This window comes from Rhamphochromis longiceps, linkage group LG17 (genome assembly GCF_057381845.1).
Source record: "Rhamphochromis longiceps isolate RC_006_pf linkage group LG17, R_longiceps_female_GT1.1, whole genome shotgun sequence".
In the NCBI taxonomy this organism is placed as follows: Eukaryota; Metazoa; Chordata; class Actinopteri; order Cichliformes; family Cichlidae; genus Rhamphochromis; species Rhamphochromis longiceps.
Genome location: NC_140573.1, coordinates 5547071 through 5566173, shown reverse-complemented (window position 1 = coordinate 5566173; position 19103 = coordinate 5547071). Strand labels below are relative to the sequence as shown.

Sequence of the window (19103 nt, the reverse complement as noted above, 5' to 3'; positions counted from 1 at the left end):
CTGCAAAAAGTTACAAATTATTCTGTAGTATAACTTTTTTTAATAGTCACACAGGCTGGAGGCTCTACTCTCCAATTCAAAAATCACAAAAATTATACAAAAAGTATAAAAATAATCACAACAGACAAAATACTTTTTCAGTAGTCGGTCTGTTTAACTAAACATTAACCCCAGTTGTCTGTGTCCTGCTTTGAGCATTTCGATCTATTTTCCCGACCGGACCGTATCACTGTAGCTCCTTAAAGACGAGCAGTTAGAAAAAAAGCTCCAGGAAAAATGCATGATGGACCGGCAGGTCGAGTCTTTGTGGGATTTCGGCCATTGAGAGCACGTCTTCGGTCATGAGGAAGGCGATGGGCCCGACGCGGGTCCACACACACTTCTCACACAGCGGCCCGCCTTGAGACAACCCATCGGTCTGCAGGAGGGCAAAAGTAGAAACAAGAATTAAATAATATTCTTATATTATAATATTATCCTTTACATCAAAGAAGGGTCTTACACATCGCATCTGCTGTCGGCACATGATGAAGGCTGAGCCTGGGGTGATGCAGTTGGGACAGTTTGCGATGGAGCATGGGAGAGGCTGGTCGCTCTTCAGTAGGGAACTGGGCATCTCTGACCTAAAAAAGTACTCCTAGAGATAACAGTGAGAAATGGCAGACAGTTTCATTTATATGGATAAAACCGCCTGGAATACAAGGAGCAGGACATTTGATAGACAGTCTGGGAGCGCGCACGCTAAAAACCAAACCTATGAGCCAGATCCAGCCCACCCGTGTCACCCAGCTGTTGCTGTGATGTGCACTGATACTCGTAAAGCATAAACCATGTCAAACTACATGTGGCACAACTTTTAGCTTTTGAGTTTCACAAGGCTGAACATGAAAAGAATCGTCTATGTACAAGAACAAAACGAATAGATGCCCATAGTAACAGTAGCTGGTCTTAGTGACTCAGCTATAAGGTGGCCGTTCTGACAATAGTTTTACATTTGGCTGGAGTCAGCGTCACTGCTGGCAGCATGATATGATACCTAGAACCTACAGAGGTTGCACAGGTAGTCTCACATCATTATCTTTCATTGCCAAAAGGTTTGCAGTGTCTCCCAGCACAGTCTAAGAGAATGGAGAAGATTCCAGCAGACAGGCAGTTACTTCAGTCTCAGACCAATCTAAAACAGACTTTGTGAGGGTGGCCTAAGGACCCAACATCCTCTACTGGGCCCTGTGTTCACTGCCTGGCATTGGTATTTGTCATATGATATCAGAATTGGCAGTTCTACCACTGATGCCCTGTGAGATAACAACAGGTTCACCCTGAGCACATGTAACAGACGTGAAAGGGTCTGGAGAAGCCATGGAGAGCATTATGCTGCCTGTAACATTGTTCAGTATGACCAGTTTGGTAGTGGATCAGTGATGGTCTGGGAAGCATATCCATCGAGGGACACACAGACCTCTACAGGTTAGGCAAAAGCACCCTGACTCCCATTAGGTATCGAGATGAAGTTCTTGGTGAGACCCTACGGTGGTGCAGTGGGTGCAGTTCGTCCTCCAGATGAACACTGAAATTACCGTGGTAACAACACTCCATGAAAAAGAAACAATACAGGGCCCATAAGTTTTGGTAGTAATTTATAGACAGAGAAGTGAAAGCCACTTGAGAAAACACAGGAAGTATAAAAGCAGAGCAAACATGATCAGCTATTTCTGTTTCTTCTTGCTTCAGGGAGATTCCTTCACTGTTTAAAGCTGCTATCGTATTGGAATCTGTTTCCTTAACCATCACACGTATATATAAAATCCTTAAACCATCTAGGAGGAGACAGAGGGTAAACTGTAAACGTAAACTGCACTTGCGATGGCAGCATTAACTTCATTGCTGTTGTGTTACCAAAGTTTCAAACTCTGTGTGCACTTTTTTTTTTCAAAAAAAAAAAAAAACTGAGGTGAAGGTGTCATTACCACATACCCCTCCCCAAACAGAATCCAACAACCACCCAAGAAGCAAAAAGAAAAGACAACAACAGCAGACTATTATGGCCATGCAATTTCCCCACCACTCCTTTTAGAGTGTGCGTTTTAAACTGTGTTTGGCTTTCTGCAAAAACTGATCTCACTGACTCGGCTCCCAACATCTGTACACCGACTGGGCTGTATTTACAATGGGAAAACTTTATCGTGGAGTTCAGGCAACAGTCTATGTTTACAAAAGATAATCAAAGCTTGATAAAACCTCCCTAAACAGAAAACGTTTTAGTTTAGCTGTACTGGAAATATAAGGGGCTGAAAATCAAAGTCCTTTGAGTCACTGGAAATGCTAATTAACAAATACAGTGCTTTCAAAATACATCAGATCAATGAGAAAAAAAAAATCATACTGGATATCTATACTGATATGGGAACAAAATATAATAATCGTTCCACAGACGATGCCATATCTCACCTGCTCCACACATCCCTGAGTCACCTGGACACTGGCAGAGGGAATTATGTTAGGATGCTGTTCGTGGACTACAGTTCAGCATTCAACACAATAATTCCCTCTAAGCTTTTCACCAAGTTGACGGATCTAGGACTCAGCTCATCACTGTGTCAGTGGATCCTCAACTTCCTCACAGACAGACCCCAATCAGTGAGGGTAGGAAAACAAGTCTCCCCCTCCATCTCACTCAGCACTGGAGTGCCTCAGGGCTGTGTTTTAAGCCCCCTGCTGTACTCACTGTACACTTATGACTGTGTAGCCACATCCGACACCACCTCCATTGTCAAGTTTGCTGACGACACTGCTGTTGTGGGCCTGATCTCCGATAACATCGAGACGGCCTACCTGGAGGAGATTAGGAACCTGGAGACCTGGTGCCAGGAGAATAACCTCCTCCTAAACATCAGCAAGACTAAGGAGCTGATCGTGGACTTCACTACAAAGCAGGCGAGGAATTACAAACCCCTCATCATCAGTGGCACGCCAGTGGAGAGAGTGGACAGTTTCCGATACCTGGGTGTCCACATCACTCAGGACCTGTCATGGTCCTGTCACATCAACACCCTGGTTAAGAAAGCCCGTCAGCGTCTCTTCTTCCTCAGAAGACTTAGAGACTTCCATCTGCCACTGAAGGTGCTCAAGAACTTCTACTCCTGCACCATCGAGAGCGTCCTGACGTCAAACATCTGCACCTGGTTTGGGAACAGCACCAAGCAGGACAGACGAGATCTGCAAAGGGTGGTGCGCTCGGCAGAACGCATCATTCAATCAGAGCTCCCTGACCTGCTGTCCATCTACACCAAGCGGTGCAAGTCCAAAGCTAGGAAGATTATGATGGACCTCTCCCATCCCAACAATGGACTCTTCTCACTGTTGAGGTCTGGAAAGCGCTTCCGCTCCCTTAAGGCCAAAACAGAGAGAATGAAGAGGAGCTTCTTCCCCCAGGCTATTCGGGGCCTGAACCAGGTGTAGGACTGGACTCTCCCAACACGTCACTATAAGACTGGACTCTCACACACGTCACCACACGCACCACCACACATTTCCTATAATCCTATAATTCCTATAATTTATAATCCTTATCTTTATAATCTCTTCTGCTATTTGCACATTCTTTACTGTAAATTCCTAAGTTAATTTGTAAATTTTTGTAGTAAATTGTAAATATTGTAAAACTTTTCTTCTGTCATTTAATGGTCGGGCATTGTACAGCTACAAGCATTTCACCCCCATGTCATACTGTGTATGGTTGTGTGTGTGTGACAAATAAAATTTGAATTTGAATTTGAAAATAACAAAAGGATGTCACATCATTTGATGGAAATGAAAATGATCATCCCACAGAGGGCTGAATTTAAAGACACCTTGAAAATCAAAGTGAAGAAAATGATGCTGCAGGCTGTTTCAATTTGCACCACCAAACCAGCCACGTTTGATGATGAAGCACAGTGTTCTCCATGGCTTCTCCACACCCTTTCACGCTTGTAACAACCCTCCTAGAAATCTCCTCCATGCTCTTCAGACTGTGCTGGGAGACACAGCAAACCTTCTGGCAAAGACATGCATTGATGTCCCATGTGAAAGAGTTGGACTACCTGTGCAACCTCTGTAGGGCCCAGGTACCTCCTCATGCTGACCCTAGCTTAGCTAAATGCTAAACTAGTGGAGAAACAGTCAGAAAAAAAGATGAGGAAAAACTTTCAGTGTCCAGCAAGTCATGTCTTTTTTTCCTCTGACAAAAGGGAAACACTGAGCACCTTCTTATATTATATTTTGTATTGAGGAAAGGGTGATTAGTGTTTGTATATACTGTCAAACAGTGATCACTGTCAAGAAGTGGTATTAAAAAAATATTTTTTTTTTTAAATTGTTGGCACAGCTGCCTGTTATAGCAGTCGCTGTTCTACTTCATTGCTTTTTTATTTATTTTTTTTATTTTCACACTGAAAGATCTGCTGCCTGGAATAAATCCTGTAATCAGCTTGGGTCGTCTTCCAGATCCTGAAAGGAGTGACCCATCTGAATATCTTGTACTTACGTACAGATTTTAAGAAATCGCTCAGAAAGACATGACCAAATTTTGTAAATCTACAATTCTCCATTTAATTTTCCCAATTCTTGTTTTTGGAAGTCATTAAAAATATCTGCTGTGTAATCATTCCACCTTGGAAAAAGAATAGTTCAAAGAAATCCCCCCAAAAAGACCCACATAATTATGACAGTCATGCCCATGATGAGTGTATGGAAACTTCCAGCACAACTGTGTTTGTTTCATGGAGCTGGAGCTGCATTTAAACTTCCCCGGCCACATTCTGTACCTGGCTTTGGGGTTTTTCAGTCCGGAAGGCAGCAGAGGGATTGATGCATTTTTGGACTGAAAGTCATGCGAACCTGGTCATGTTACTGCAAAGAAATACTTCTTTGTCCTGAATACTGTACTGCCACGTGTAAAATGTGCTGAAAAGTAATTTTTGGAGGAAATTCTGTCTTTGAATCATAATGGAAAACACATGGATCCAAACCACCCTCAGTGCCACTTACTGGAAATTACGGGACACACAGTAAGGGAGAAGCAGCATTGCAGTAATCTGAAACTAGGAAGTCAACGACACTGTGTGGCTTCAAGCGTCAATAGGCGAAAGGGTTGACAACGTGAAGCTGGGCGGGTCCCGAGTTGAGAGCAAGGGGCAGCTTTTTTTCGTTCTTTAAATTTTCTCATTTCTTCATTCTTTTAAATGTGCTCCAGGTTGTGTTTAATGCTGTAACTGCTGTCACAGTCATTTCTCAAGGTTTGGTTTAAATGAAGTGCATCTATTCTCATGACCGTGTTGTTTCGATGCCATTATGAGGTTTACATGTGAAGGCGTTACTGAAACTGCACAGCAATAGGATAAGAAGTGAGATGCACAGTGAGAGTTTCGTACCCCAGCCATTGTGATGATGCGGCGGATGTTTTTTGTGATGATGAGAGTCGTTTTGGCACGAGTGACAGCCACGTACAGCAGGTTCCACTCATCGTCAGGAATTTTAGCTGTGTGTCGGGGGGAGAAACAACAACAGTTAAACAACATTCCCGCTTTCAGGTAGAAATCATCCTCCTTACTAGACGTGCTTCATGCCACTCGTGATAAAAAGGTCCAAGAAAAAAACAACAACAACCCAAAAAACATAACATACCAAATGAGAATTCAGGACTGTGGCGCAGGTTGTGCTTAGAACAGGGAACCTTGACAAAGTCATCAGTGACCATCACGGTGTCAAACTCCAGACCTTTAGACTTATGGACAGTTCCAACTATGAAGTCTGGAAGGAGAGCCAGAACACAGAGCGGAAAAACAACACTCATTAAAAGAAAGACTCCATCCTCCAGACAATTAAAGTCATCTAATCCTGAAAGAAAAAAGAGAGACAAAAGAAAAGATGTTCCAGCTCATGTGAACATCTCCATAACAATAAAATAAATAGTCTATAGTTGCTGATGGTGAGGTTTGAGAGACAAAGACTGTCACTGAGTAAGAAGACGACGAGTCCCCTGCTTTTTTTCTCTTGCTTCACTTCCTGGTGCTTGTTCCAATTTCAACAAATCAGCATCAAATTAAATAAAAAATTATTAAACACATAGAAAATTATTGAGTGTCGGCAGTGGTTATAGTGATGGCTGTCATCCATGTCATTTAAGCCCCTGGCATGACGCATGAAGTCATCACGAGAAGATTTATAGACATCACTATAAGGTTAATGTGAATGAGTCAGCAAAGGGATTTGGAATAATCTTCAAATTATTTAGAACAAATCCACTGTATTTTACTGTGATGGAGTCTGTACTGACCACCCCAACACAACAAACCAGGGTAGAAGTTTTTATTGGATGCAGATTCATATTTCAGGAGCTTTCACATGTACATGCAGTTAAAGAAAGGAACTGTGCAGAACTGACTGAAATCAAAGGTGCAGCAGGACAAAATAAGAGCTGGGAGTCAGTTTGCCAGTTTAAAAAAAAAAAAAAAAAGAAAAACATGAAAGGATCCATCCTGCCTTCTGTCAACCATTCAGGCTGTGTCTTGATTCATGCTCAGTCATCCAGATAAGTAAATCCCAAAGAAGATTCTGTTCTTCTGGACGTAGCGTTTTCAGTGCGAGAAACGTTTCTTCACTCATCCAAGTGACTGCAACTGTACTTTTTATAAGATTGGGGAAACCCGCAGTGAGCTGAGACTGAAGAAGTCACTTGGATGAGTGACAAAACGTTTCTCGCACTGAAAACGCTACGTCCAGATGAATAGAATAAACTTTTGTGCATTGAGGCTGTGGGTACTGGTAGTGTAGTGATATAGGGAGGATTTTCTTGACACACCTTTGGGTCCATTATCAACAACTGAGCATTGTTTAAACATGACAACCACATGAAAGAAGTCCCAATGTACCCATCAGAAAACGGGTACATTGTGTCCTCCAAATCTGAGGTCATAGTCCTCAGCCGGAAAAGGGTGCAGCGCCCACTCCAGGTTAGGGACGAGTTTCTGCCCCAAGTGGAGGAGTTTAAATATCTCAGGGTCTTGTTCACGAATGATGAAGAAGAGAGCGGGAGTTCGACAGACGGATTGGGGCTGCAGCTGCAGTGATGCTGATGCTGTACCGGTCCATCATGGTGAAGAAAGAGCTGAGTGTAAAAGCGAAGCTCTCAATTTACTGGTCGATCTACGTCACTAACAGGAGATTCACATCATGTATGTGCAGCTGACAAATCTGAAGCAAGTCTGTGATTATGTTATGTCATCATGAAACAAAAACTGAAGTGGAACTGGAAGCAGAGCTTTCAAATGGACAGCAAACACAAGCAAATTCAAGAATAGCTAAAAATGAAGTAATGGATGTTTATGCTCCACCAAAGTAAAAAAAAAAAAAAAAAAGTCTGAATTCCCCAGAAATGCTGTACAAACATTTGAATCTGGCTGCATGCAAAAATCTGAAGGGGATTTTTTATGAGTGTGGTTAAAATAGCACCATGTAGAAAGCAGAAGTTGTCTTTTTTCCTCCCACGACACGATATTCCTCACTATTGTAGTTACATCGTATACTACTACGTTCTAAACGGAAATACAAAATCCAGTTTTTCAGTGAATGTAAAACCTAAAGAAACAAGCAAGAATCAGGAAAAAAACTGAGCTGCCGTTTCTTCATTTTTCAGCAAACACAAAATTATTTTAACTTCTAAAATCAATCCCGCTTTTGATACCCAAAAAGACATTTGCCATCCTTATTTGAGGAAAGGAATAAGTGTTTCTATCTTGGCCAGGTCTCCCTTGAAAAAGAGGTTTTTAATCTCAATGACATCTTCCTGGTTAAATAAAGGTTAAAAAAAATAAATTAAATTCTTTTTAGTAACTGAAGTCACTTTATTAAGTTATTGTTTTTCCAGGCTTCTTTGTGGATAATGCAGTGTGTGTGTGTGTGTGTGTGTGTGTGTGTGTGTGTGTGTGTGTGTGTGTACCTGCATTGCATAAGTCGTTTTCAGAACAGGCCTTCAGTCTTGACACCAGCTCGGGGATTCGTTTCCGATACTTTTCCACGATGGTCACCTTTGCTTGGAGTTCATTATCTTCTGTTTGTTCAACATATTTTTTGAAAGCAAAGAAGGGATTCTCACTTCGACGAGAGGCGAACGAGCGGATCAGGGGGTCCCTGATGTCTGAAAGCAGAGAAAGTTCAACATTAGTGTCCGAAGTTTGAGTTCTTTGAAACGCTGTTTTTCCTTTTTTTACTTCATTTGTAAAACTAGAGCAATAACACAGCACAGAACAACGGAAATAAAGAGATTATTAAATATGTCCTGATCGTGGTTAAAAGGAGGAGTATGAATAAGGTTGATTATCACTGCAGGGTTATGGACTTCGTGGACATCTTTAATATTTGGATCATAATCAGAGGAAAGATGTTACCTCATGGATCTTTGAATACCTGAACTTCCAAAACACATTTGGGAACTTTTCATGAGTTTTTTAAACAAACAGTAAATGAAAGTGCTTGAGAACCGGACTCCCCACCAAATCTTTTGAACTGAACAAAACTTTTCAGATGAGAAGTGAAACGTCTTTGGAAACCTAAAAAATGAATCCCATTACCTTCAAGTTAAGCGCCTGACCTGGATGACTGAACCTACACAAACAAAGCTGTTGAAAGCACTAAAAGCCTTTTACCTAAAGGAAATAAATTATAATTACAGAATAAAAACTTTCTTTTCATGGGCCAGAGATACACTTTGTTATTTACTTTTTTTTTCTTCCCCTAAACAAAGCAACAATATGATTATTAGGATTTTGAAAGTTGCTGCTAAACAGCCACCTTCAGTCCCCACAATCTAACAGTGGCTGGTAAGATATGTTCGGCTCTGGTATCAATGGCAAGCTATAGAGCCACTCCAATCAGAAGATGGAGCAGATGGTCTAAAAAGTGGTCAATGCAGTTTGAAAGAGAGCAGATGGATTAAAACATGCATACAATTTATTTATTTGGCAAAGCAAATATACCACAAATATACTCCTGTCACAATAGTCTCATGCTATGAGAAATGCTATATTCCATTGCTGTGTATCATTTTATTCTTACAGTGAGGTCTTCGTTCTCCTTCTTGGAGCTGCTGCCCTGTTTGCTGCAGCAGGTGCCATACATCCATGATACGGTCCAGCCCGATGTTCTTTATATCCTGAGGGAAAATATCAATATCAGGTACTGATTTCTAAACGTTACATACATTGATAACAAACAATAAAGTCTTCATTTTTGATCAAATTTAACCCGCAACGTAACGCATCCCTTCGTATAATTATATGTGGATACACACTCACGCCAATGAAGTGGAGCCTGCAGCTGGGATTTGCATCTGTAAGTCGAACGGCTTCACTAAACACGCCGAAATTGCACCTAGATAAGATGGCTGTCTTCCCTCGGCTTTGGCATGCACCTGCCCCCACAGCCTCAACGACTCTGTCTGCAGCATTGTCACACACCCCGCCTACAGAATAAATAAAACAGTCAAAATCAATTATGCTCAAGTCTTTAAAAAACTGAAACTGGTTCTGAAAAACCACATATTTTTTCATTTTTAGGAAGAGTTTACCCTTCTGGTTTCCTCCGACAAGAATTTTCTGAACTCCCTTGCAAACTTTGAGGATGGTGGCACCCACATAGGCGATCTCAGCACCAAATCGAAAGCTCTGGACAACATAAATGGCATGAAGGTTTAATAATAGGAGCAAAAAGATTATACATGCTTGATCCTTTTTTTTAATAAAGACATTTAGAATTTACAGTTGAATAGCAGGGGAAAGTATAACTGCAAACTTTATAACATGCTTCAATACAATTTTATTTATACAGCACCAAATCACAACAACAGTCACCATTTGAAGGTAAAGACCCTACAATAACACAGAGAAAGCCCCAATAATCATACGACATGAGCAAGTACTTGGCGACAGTGGGAAGGAAAAACTCCCTTTTAACAAGAAGAAACCTCTGGCAGAACCAGGCTCGGGGAGGGGCGGCCATCTGCTGTGACCGATTTATTTAGGGTGAGAGGAGGAAAAGATGCACACGAGGCAGTTGTCTTCCTGCTTGCAGGTGTCAGTCAGCTACTTGACACACGCCAACATAAGCAGGTTAAGTGAAGATAACATGCTACTTGAAACTGATAGCAGTTTTTCCTAGTGACATCATAATTCCTGCTGGAATATTTGGAAGAATCAGCCCAAGTGAAGCTGCAATCTCCCACGTTTAAGCTGAATGAGTGAGATGGTCACATGTCCTTTAATCTTCTTCAACTGCAACCTGATGTGCATTGTAACTGCTGATGTGCATGACTATGAGCTACTAGCTAATATTAGCTACTACTAGATTTAAGGTTTTAACTTTTCCTTGGAACTCCAAACTGACTGACAACATGCCGAAGGAAACTGCCGGTGTGGTCGCACTGTGCTAAAATGGAAAACGGATGGCCAAAAAGCTGAGTTTAAGCTTTGTTTACATGTCACCAGACTGTATCTGATGCCTCCTCTTTCATATAAACAGATCCCAAATTCAACAGTTCAACTCTTCTGGGACAGCTTTCTACAAGATGTAGGAGTGTGTTTATGGGAACAAAAACATTCTTTTTGATGATTATTCCAAAAGCACATTTGAGGTCCAGACTGTTCCTGCAAAGTTTGGAGCATGAAGTTGTGCAACATGTTTTGGTATGCTGAAGCGTTAAGGGTACCTTTCAGTGGAACTAAGGGGCTAATCCAACGCTTTGCATTCCGCTTGATGATGCAAGGCTTGAATGCAGCTGCTCAGGCATGAAGCTCTATACCCACCGCTCTTGAGCTAATCGGAAGCTTACATGAACTTTGGAGGTCTGCGGCGATTGATTTTTCGGAAAGCCTCTGCACACTATGGGCCTCGGCACCTGCTGACCTCGTTCTGTGATTTTATGCGGCCTACCATCTCATGGCTGTGTCGCTGTCATTCTCAATCGTTTCCCCTTTGTTATAATATCACTAACATCTGACTGTGGAATATTTAGTAGCGAGGAGCATGTGGCATCTATCACGGTACCACACTGGAATTCACTGAGCTCTTGAGAGCGATTCTATCACAAATGTTTATAGAAGCAGTCTGCATGCCTGGGTGATTTTATCCACCTGTGGTCATGGAAGTGACTGGAACACCTGAATTCAATGATGTAGATGGGTGAGTGAATACTTTTGGCAGTATAGTGCATCTTTCTTCTTTTGCTGTATTTGTCAACTTTGACACATCTGATGCATTTTCTGTCCACGTTTACCACGGTGTGTTTGGGTAGTTGTGTGTACCTGGGTGAGGTAATAGATGTGGGTGTGTTCAACAACATTCAAGGCATTAACAGCTCCTCTGAAGGTGTAGATCTGCTGATGAGGATCGCCAACCAGGATTTTCCCACAGCTCTGAGACAGCAGCACATCCATGATGGCTGAAACAAAACAAACAACAGTCAGTGGACAACATGAAAGCATAAAAGCTGAGCTAAATCATCAAGGATTTGCTTTTCTGCAAACATGTGAGCCTGTGGGAGTATTTCAGTACCGGGAGTGCAGTCCTGGGCTTCATCAATGAAAAGAGCATTGTATGCACCCGACAAGCAAGGCTTTGGGTCTTGGAGCTGCCATAACTTTAGGTAACCTGGGAATGAAATGTTCCAGGGATCCTCCATCATTTCTTTACACAACGTAGTAAACATAATTATATTTCTTCATTTCACAGTTGGCGTACCATCGTGGGTCATGTAATAGGCATCTTTTGACTTCTCATTCAGATCCTTCATTTTTTTCCAGATTCTCTGTGCATCACGGACGACCAACTGAAACAAGGATTTCATGATAACACAAAACACACTTTAGATGTAGCTTCATAATAATTTACTTCATAGGTACAGCGCCGATCTTTTATATACTTTAAAACGTTTATACCAGTTTTTCATCATGATCTATATCCTTGCGGAAGTTGTTTTTAGTCACACGAGAGTTGGGAACATGTCTTATAGTGATGGTTTCATCTGTAGAAGCCATAAAGGCATTGAGGGTTGTCATAACCACTTTGGCCTTGGTGAAGCCACCGCGGCCTTTGGGCAGAACAGAACTGATGGCGAAAGCCTTCATGTTAAAGGTCAGCTTGTCACGGAATTTGTATCTGAAAGGGAGAGAAGAGAGCACGATAGTATTAAAACGAAGGCCTGCCATCACGAGCATCTGAGAACTCTGATTCTCACCTCTTCCCTACGTCATTATAGGCCAACGAGTGGACGGTCTTGCAGTCCACGTTCCTGGGGAAGCGGCGGCGTGCCTCCGAAGCCACAGAATTGTTGAAGGCCACATAAAGGAAGCGAAGGTCCGGCCGCTGCTCAGCGTACTTCACTAGTGTGGTAGTCTTCCCAGTACCTGTGTCACACAGCACTGACCTTTAATGAAGCTACGACACAAAGACCCGTCATCTGCAAATGTAGCCTACATCACACAAGCTGCACTGATGACAAAAGATTCATATTTTACATCTATGTTCCCTACGGGCTGACGGCATCTTTATACCACTGTCTGCTGCAGAACCTTAAAGAGACCGGAGGTAAAAGGGCTCATTTCAGGCTAAAAGGCTTCATGTAATCATGTAATGCTCCTCCAGGGCAATCCCACAGCTATAACATAAAGAAATGAGCGTATAAAAATGAGCATATTAGACCCATTTTACCAAGGTGTTATAAAGGAGAAAGAGCGCCCCCTGGTGATGTCTCAAATCCTATAGCATTAAACGTATTTAGTGCAGACAGTACACGCAATGGGAACGAATGGGAAAAGTTAATAAAAATGGATATTGCAGTGTTGTTCTTCTATAAACATTCAATCCACTGGCCAGTGACACATACTCTGGCTGGCCTAAAAGATTCATGTAAGGGCACTGTCTCCAATTCCACTTCTTTACTGTACCTGCAAATGCTATTATCTTAACCACGTGGTCATCCTGGATATTGTGGCTGAGGATCTGCTGCTGTTCTTGCGTGAGGTGGATCTGGGGCCGCCTAGCAGAGACACCAGAAACAAACAAAAAAAGTGCTAAAACTCCTCAAGCATCAGTCCAGCTCTAATTATTTAAATGTCTGCTGAATATTACATATACAAGTTCAGAAAAAAGAAAATCACACTGGCTGTTAGTTTATTATGTGAATAAGCAAAAATCAATCAGAAAAAAATGGTCTCCAGTGAATTAGTTTGGCCTGCAGTTTGAATCCCTCTTAAGACCGTTAAACAAACATCATGAGCTGAAACATGATTAGATCCAGAAAAAAAAAAGAAAAGGACTGAACCTCCATCAAGGAAGGTTTAAGCAACTTGCAAGTAATTATGACGGTATAAGGGGAGGAGGACTCGCTCTTTATGTAAACAACCGCTGGTGTTCCTCTAGTCACGTTAAGGTGAGGACGGCTGTGCGTAATAAACATACTGAACTGTTAGCAATTGGTCTTCGACCATATTATCTACCGTGAGAGTTTTCCCTCGTCATAATCATCATTGTTTACTCCCCTGGGCAGGGCTGATCACAACCTTGTCCACCTCCAGCCCTTTTACAAACCTATCATCCCGAGGCAACCTGCAGTCACAAAAATTGTTATAAGATGGACAAGGAAGACAGAAGAGACTCTGCAGGGCTGCTTTGAGGCAACGGACTGGGATGTTCTCTGTAATGCTCATGGGGACAATTTTGACAATGTGGTTCCCAAAAAAAAAAAAAAAAACATTCATTGCTTCCCCAACAATAAACCTTGTTACCCAAGGTAACATCAAAGCTACGCTAAACAAGAAAAAGAGATTTTTCAGAAACTGTGACAAAGAACAGTTGAAATGTGTGCAGAAGGAGCTTAAAGCCAAGACTGCTGAGGGAAACAAGTCCCTCAGAAGAAAGCTGGAAAGCAAACTCCAAGAAAACAATACCAGGGAGGTGTGGAAGGGAATGTGGGCCATTACTGGCCTGAGACAAAAGAGAGGTGTGTGGATGGATGGGGATGTTGAATGCGTAATCAACCTAAATCTGCACTTCAATAGGTTTGACTGCCCTGCATCTCCTGTCCCCACACCCAGCTCTTCCCATCTTCTCCATCCCTCCCCCCCCCAGCTCTTCCCATCTTCTCCATCCCCCACATCGCAAAGACAAAGGAACTGATTGTCGACTTTAGGAAGCATGCTCCTCCTCCTACCCCTGTAACCATCAGAGGGGCTGTTGTGGAGGTAGTTGAGGACTACCGGTACCTGGGGGTACACACTGACTGTAAACTGGACGGTCCAAGAACACAGAAGCTGTCTTCAAGAAAGGCCAGAGCTGGCTTTTCCTACTGATGCAGCTTAGGTCCTTTAATGTTTGTAGGAAAATATTTACCAAGTTCTATCACTCTGTGGTAGAGAATGTTGTGTTCTTTGCAGCTTTGTGCTGCGGCAGTGGGGTGAAGACAGCTGATAGCAACAGGCTGAACAAGGCTGGTTCTGTCCTGGGTGTCAGACTGAGAACCCGATGGAGGTGTCTGAGAGGAGAATGCTAGAAAAGTGTCTCAGTATCATGGACAACCCTTCTACGCCTCCATGATGGGCCATTGGAGCACACGTAGGAAAAAAAACAAACAAAAAAAAAAACTCATCGCCTCTGAATGCAGAACTGACCACCACAGGAAATCCTTCCTGCCGGTGGCAATAAGACTGTACAACTCTTCTTTCATCGGTAGATGATTTTCTAGGATTAATATGATTGTATTTTGTTCTCACTCAGATTGTGCAATATTATTCACCTGTATGTTACTGAATGTTTGTTTCATCCCCCCATCATATGCTGCTACTCTCTTTATTCATTGCACTAACATTATGTCACTTGTCATAATTACTTGTAGTAATAGTTATGTTATTTTATCTGCGCTCATTTTTTCTCTTGTTGCATTGAGCATGTTTGCGACAAAAGAATTTCCCTCGGGATAAACAAAGTTCTTCTTATCTTAATCGGTTAATGGGCTTCACCTAATGAGAGTTTACCAGAGCTGACTGAAACTGCTGAGAATTATAGGATCAGTTGGAATAAATTCTTGCAACAACAAGAGAAACGCTTCAAATCACATACAGAAAGAAAGCTTGCTGAGCCGCTCTTATTCAGTCTTCTCAAAGTATTGAATAAAATATCGATATTTAGCGTCCCTGTATCGGTATTACAGAGCTAACATATTTTGACCTCACCTGCTCTGTGGAGAGCTGACAGGGAACGGGCCATTCTCCATCAGGTGGAGGACATAGTAAATGTTGTAATGCAACCTGAGCAGGCAGAAAAAAGAAAAACAAACAGTGTGACGAATGATGAGAACAGAAATCCGGATTGCTACTCGTTATTCATCTTACCTGTTACTGACAGTGACTTTGTTCCTTTCTAAAGCGAGCAGCATCATGGCCATGTGGCAGAGGTACTCTGTGATGGCCGAGTGTGACATGCAGCCCGTGAGCAGAGACACTAAGGCCTGCACATCACCAACACCCTCACTCAGGATCAGTATGACAGCCATGGCTGCATACGGGTTAGGACCCTGGAAATCAGATCCATTGTGGACACACTTTAAAACTCAGATTGTCTCTATATGATCACATGGCATTTTTTATGTATTAATGAGTGAGTCATACAGTAATTCCAAGGTTAAAGTGCTTCTGAACATCAGAAATACGCAGTCTGATGGAGGCCTCAGCTTGAGGGAAAAGGCGATGTTTCTTTACACGCTCCAGAACGTCATCTGGCCTCAAGCGCTCTCCAACCTTATGCTGAGCCATTAAACTGATAATAAAGACAACACACACAAACACACAGAGTGACATTTTAAAAATGAGAAATTGATATCAAATTCCAGTCACACACACACACACACACACACACAATGTGAGATCAGCTTATTTACACTTTTTTTTTTTTTTTTACAGCGAGGGTGGCCACAGCAACTCGTATACAGGAGAGACTTGCATCACTTCCCAAACCAACCTTCCCAGTCAGATCAAAAACAGTCATATTGGAATCATATTAACCAGAAATACATGAATAATTTTCTGCAGTTCTAGGCGAGACTTCATGTGGTGGACATTTTACAAGAACTTCAACTGTTTTGTAATTTTTCTTATTAAAGAAAGAGTAACTTACACAACTAGCTTTCGTATGCTGTGCTCTGAAGGTGCTGGCCCTGTTATACCGCTGTTCCTCAGGATGGAGCAGATCTCCATCTCTGTATGCCTCTCTCTCATCATGTAGCGATAGTATTGTTTCTTGAAAGGCACAAACTGTGAAGAGAAGCACATCCAACATGACTTTGACATTTCGCTCCACGTGCTCATTTTGCGATTGTTGTTTGGTGTCATCTTACCGTGCTGTCCTGGACGATGTTCCTCCAGCGATGGCAAACGAGCCTGACATTGAGGTACAGGTCCTGGGCAGGTAGGAGGCACAGCACCTCTCTCAGCACCTCCTCTGGAAGGTCGTCCATGCAGCCCTGGGGTTTCAGCAAGCCGCTTCTGCTGCCCAGGAGCCCAAAGTGGGCATCGGGAAGGGCCTCCACCTCCTCTTCTTCATTATCAATGTCACACTGGTCAAATTCATCATCATTCCCAAACATCTCAGCCGTCATTCCCTCCAGATAATCCACTTGCTGCTCTTCCTTCACCTTAGACTGCGGCATCATCTCAACAGCCAACAGGCTGGCATCGTCAATCTCCTCCTCCTCGCCTGCCTCAGGCTCTGGCATCATCACAGCAGCTAAAAGACTGTCATCGATCTCCTCCTCCTCTGTTACCCTGAGCTGTGGTGCCAAAGGTACAGCCAACAGGCTGATATCGTCATCCTCATCCTCCTCTTCTTCTGCAGCTCTTGGCTCTTCCTTGGAGGTGGAAGGCAGGGAGGATTTGTGCGGACTGGAGCTGAGGACTCTCGCCACAGAAAAAAATTCATTGATACCCTTCTGTCTCCCAGAAGGACTTCCTGTGGCAGGTGCTAAGAGAAAAAGGACAAAGATTTATAATCTGATTCTTTAGACTTTTTGTCAAAAGGCAAAAAATACATCCATAAATCATTGGTTTAGTTTAGTAAGGTTGTCTGTTGTGTTCTTTCATTTGTCACTGAGCTGCTAAGTGTTGATTTATCAAATTCTAAGGTCTTTGCCGATCTCTGATAGTTTTATTGGTGGTTTTCAGCCTTACTTGCTCCAACATATCTTTGGGTCTCATATTTAAAATTGCATTAAATTTACAGTTAAATGCAGTGCACTTCAATCAGAGCTTGACTGCTTGGTTTACAGTCCACTACAAAAACTGTGTCTTCCTCCTAAAGACATGACACAAAGAAGCTGGGGTGGCTGTAGCTCACGTGGTAGAGCAGGTCATCTGTTAAGCAGTCAGCACTTAACAGTTATTGATTGGGTGAATTAATTAGTTGTATAAAGCACTTTGAGTGCTCATATAGAGTTGAAAAGTGCTATATAAGAACCAGTCCATTTAACATTTACCAAGTCACATGCTCAGTGTTCCTTTTCTCACACCACACTGTAATAAAAGCTTTACACCACATTACCAAACTTTGGCCGCTTAGTGGGTGTCCTGGGGTAAAGCCCCCGGTTCGGATCACGGTTGCCCATCCTCTGGTTAAAGGTGTGAGGCCGGGTGAGGACTGCTCTTTGTCCCAGTCCATCACAGTCTTCTGCATTCAGGTGCCTCCTCTTGGCCTTTCCTAGGAAACCACACAACATCCAGCCGTGGCAGAACAATTCAAATCACAGTACTGGGATTATCCTGCATGCAGGGTAAGCCTTTCCTTAGATTTCAGCCTACAATTGTTTGCTAACTAGTTTACCATTAAAGATTATATTCAGTTTTGTGGGATAAAACAAGGCAACAAGTCTAAAAAATCTCGTTAAAACTTTATTTTTCGTATACGTGCATTTCAAAAGTAGTACATGAGTACATACAGTGTACTTAGCTTTAAATCCTGAACTTACCTTTAACAGACACCTCCATTTTCTGCTGCTACACCTACAATCTTTCAGTAACAAAGCCCCATAATTTCACGTAAAGAAGTCTTTACACACGAACAGCCTCAGAAAATACACCCAAGCTAACGTCCACAAACGATCACTGCTAGCCCGTGTGTGCCTGCTAACATTAGCGGTACTTCTCCCAGAAGTACTGCTAATGCAAAAACTACTTTAAAAACGCGACTGCTCCTAAATGTAAGCGGACTAATTTAACGTTAACAGGGATTCATTGGAGAAAACGTTCATGTATGTTTTTGTTTTCGAGGAAAGCTTCTGAAGTTGCAGGTCTGGTGTAATTGGTCGGTTTGTTCTTCTTTGAATCTCAAACCAACTTGAAAGGCGCATCATCGCCACCTACTGGAAAGCTGAAATTCGCATTTTGCGACATCGAGCTAAGTTCCAGTTTTTCAATGGCTTGATCCAGATGCTACAAAGTTTTTGCAAAAGTGAGCAAGAACGATTAATGTAATCAATTTAAAAAACGATTAAATAAAATATAAAAGATTATCCTCTTATTTAAATGACAAACTGATTTGATTAGTAGACCCTTAATATAACAGATAGAACTCTGTTTGGCTTACAGGGCTCATTTACACATTCCCTGATCTTATTTGAAATGGCAGCCATGTTTCTTATGAGCATTTACAACTGTAACAGCAAAAGAATAAAAAAATAATAATAATTTTTAAAAAAAAATGCATCATAATAGTTCGATGTTGATTAAAGTGAGCACTCTAAGCATTTGCCTTCAAATCATTTTTTGTTCCACAAATTTCTTCACCAAAGCAGTAAAAAGTAAATTTTAAAAAACCAAACAAACAACCGTGTAGTTTCCATATCTTTGTTTGTTAAAGTGTAAATTTTAAAACAGAAGCACATATTCCAGAACAAGTAGGGGGAATATGTTTATTCATGGGTCAGTAATTTCTAAGTGCTAGGGTAAATACAGTACCAATCTCCAGGTAATTGCACCGCATCAATGTTTGAGGCACAGCAGTCACTGAAATCAATAGAGTTCATTTGC

General features: G+C 42.0%; 1 protein-coding gene across 1 annotated transcript; it reads right to left on the bottom strand.

The window, feature by feature from the left end:
* On the bottom strand, window positions 1-18829 carry fbh1 (F-box DNA helicase 1). The gene is made up of 21 exons (XM_085387079.1): window positions 18044-18829; window positions 17620-17775; window positions 16421-17043; window positions 16201-16337; window positions 15696-15843; window positions 15420-15601; window positions 15261-15335; window positions 12978-13069; window positions 12269-12437; window positions 11970-12189; window positions 11773-11860; window positions 11587-11682; window positions 11337-11473; window positions 9605-9701; window positions 9333-9499; window positions 9094-9190; window positions 7979-8176; window positions 5665-5790; window positions 5412-5518; window positions 503-637; window positions 1-418 (listed from the first exon to the last, which is right to left on the bottom strand). The coding sequence occupies exons 1-21, from the start codon at window positions 18060-18062 to the stop codon at window positions 254-256; spliced, it is 3234 nt and encodes a 1077-aa protein (XP_085243205.1). The 5' UTR covers window positions 18063-18829; the 3' UTR covers window positions 1-253.
* Between the last annotated feature and the right edge of the window lie 274 nt (window positions 18830-19103).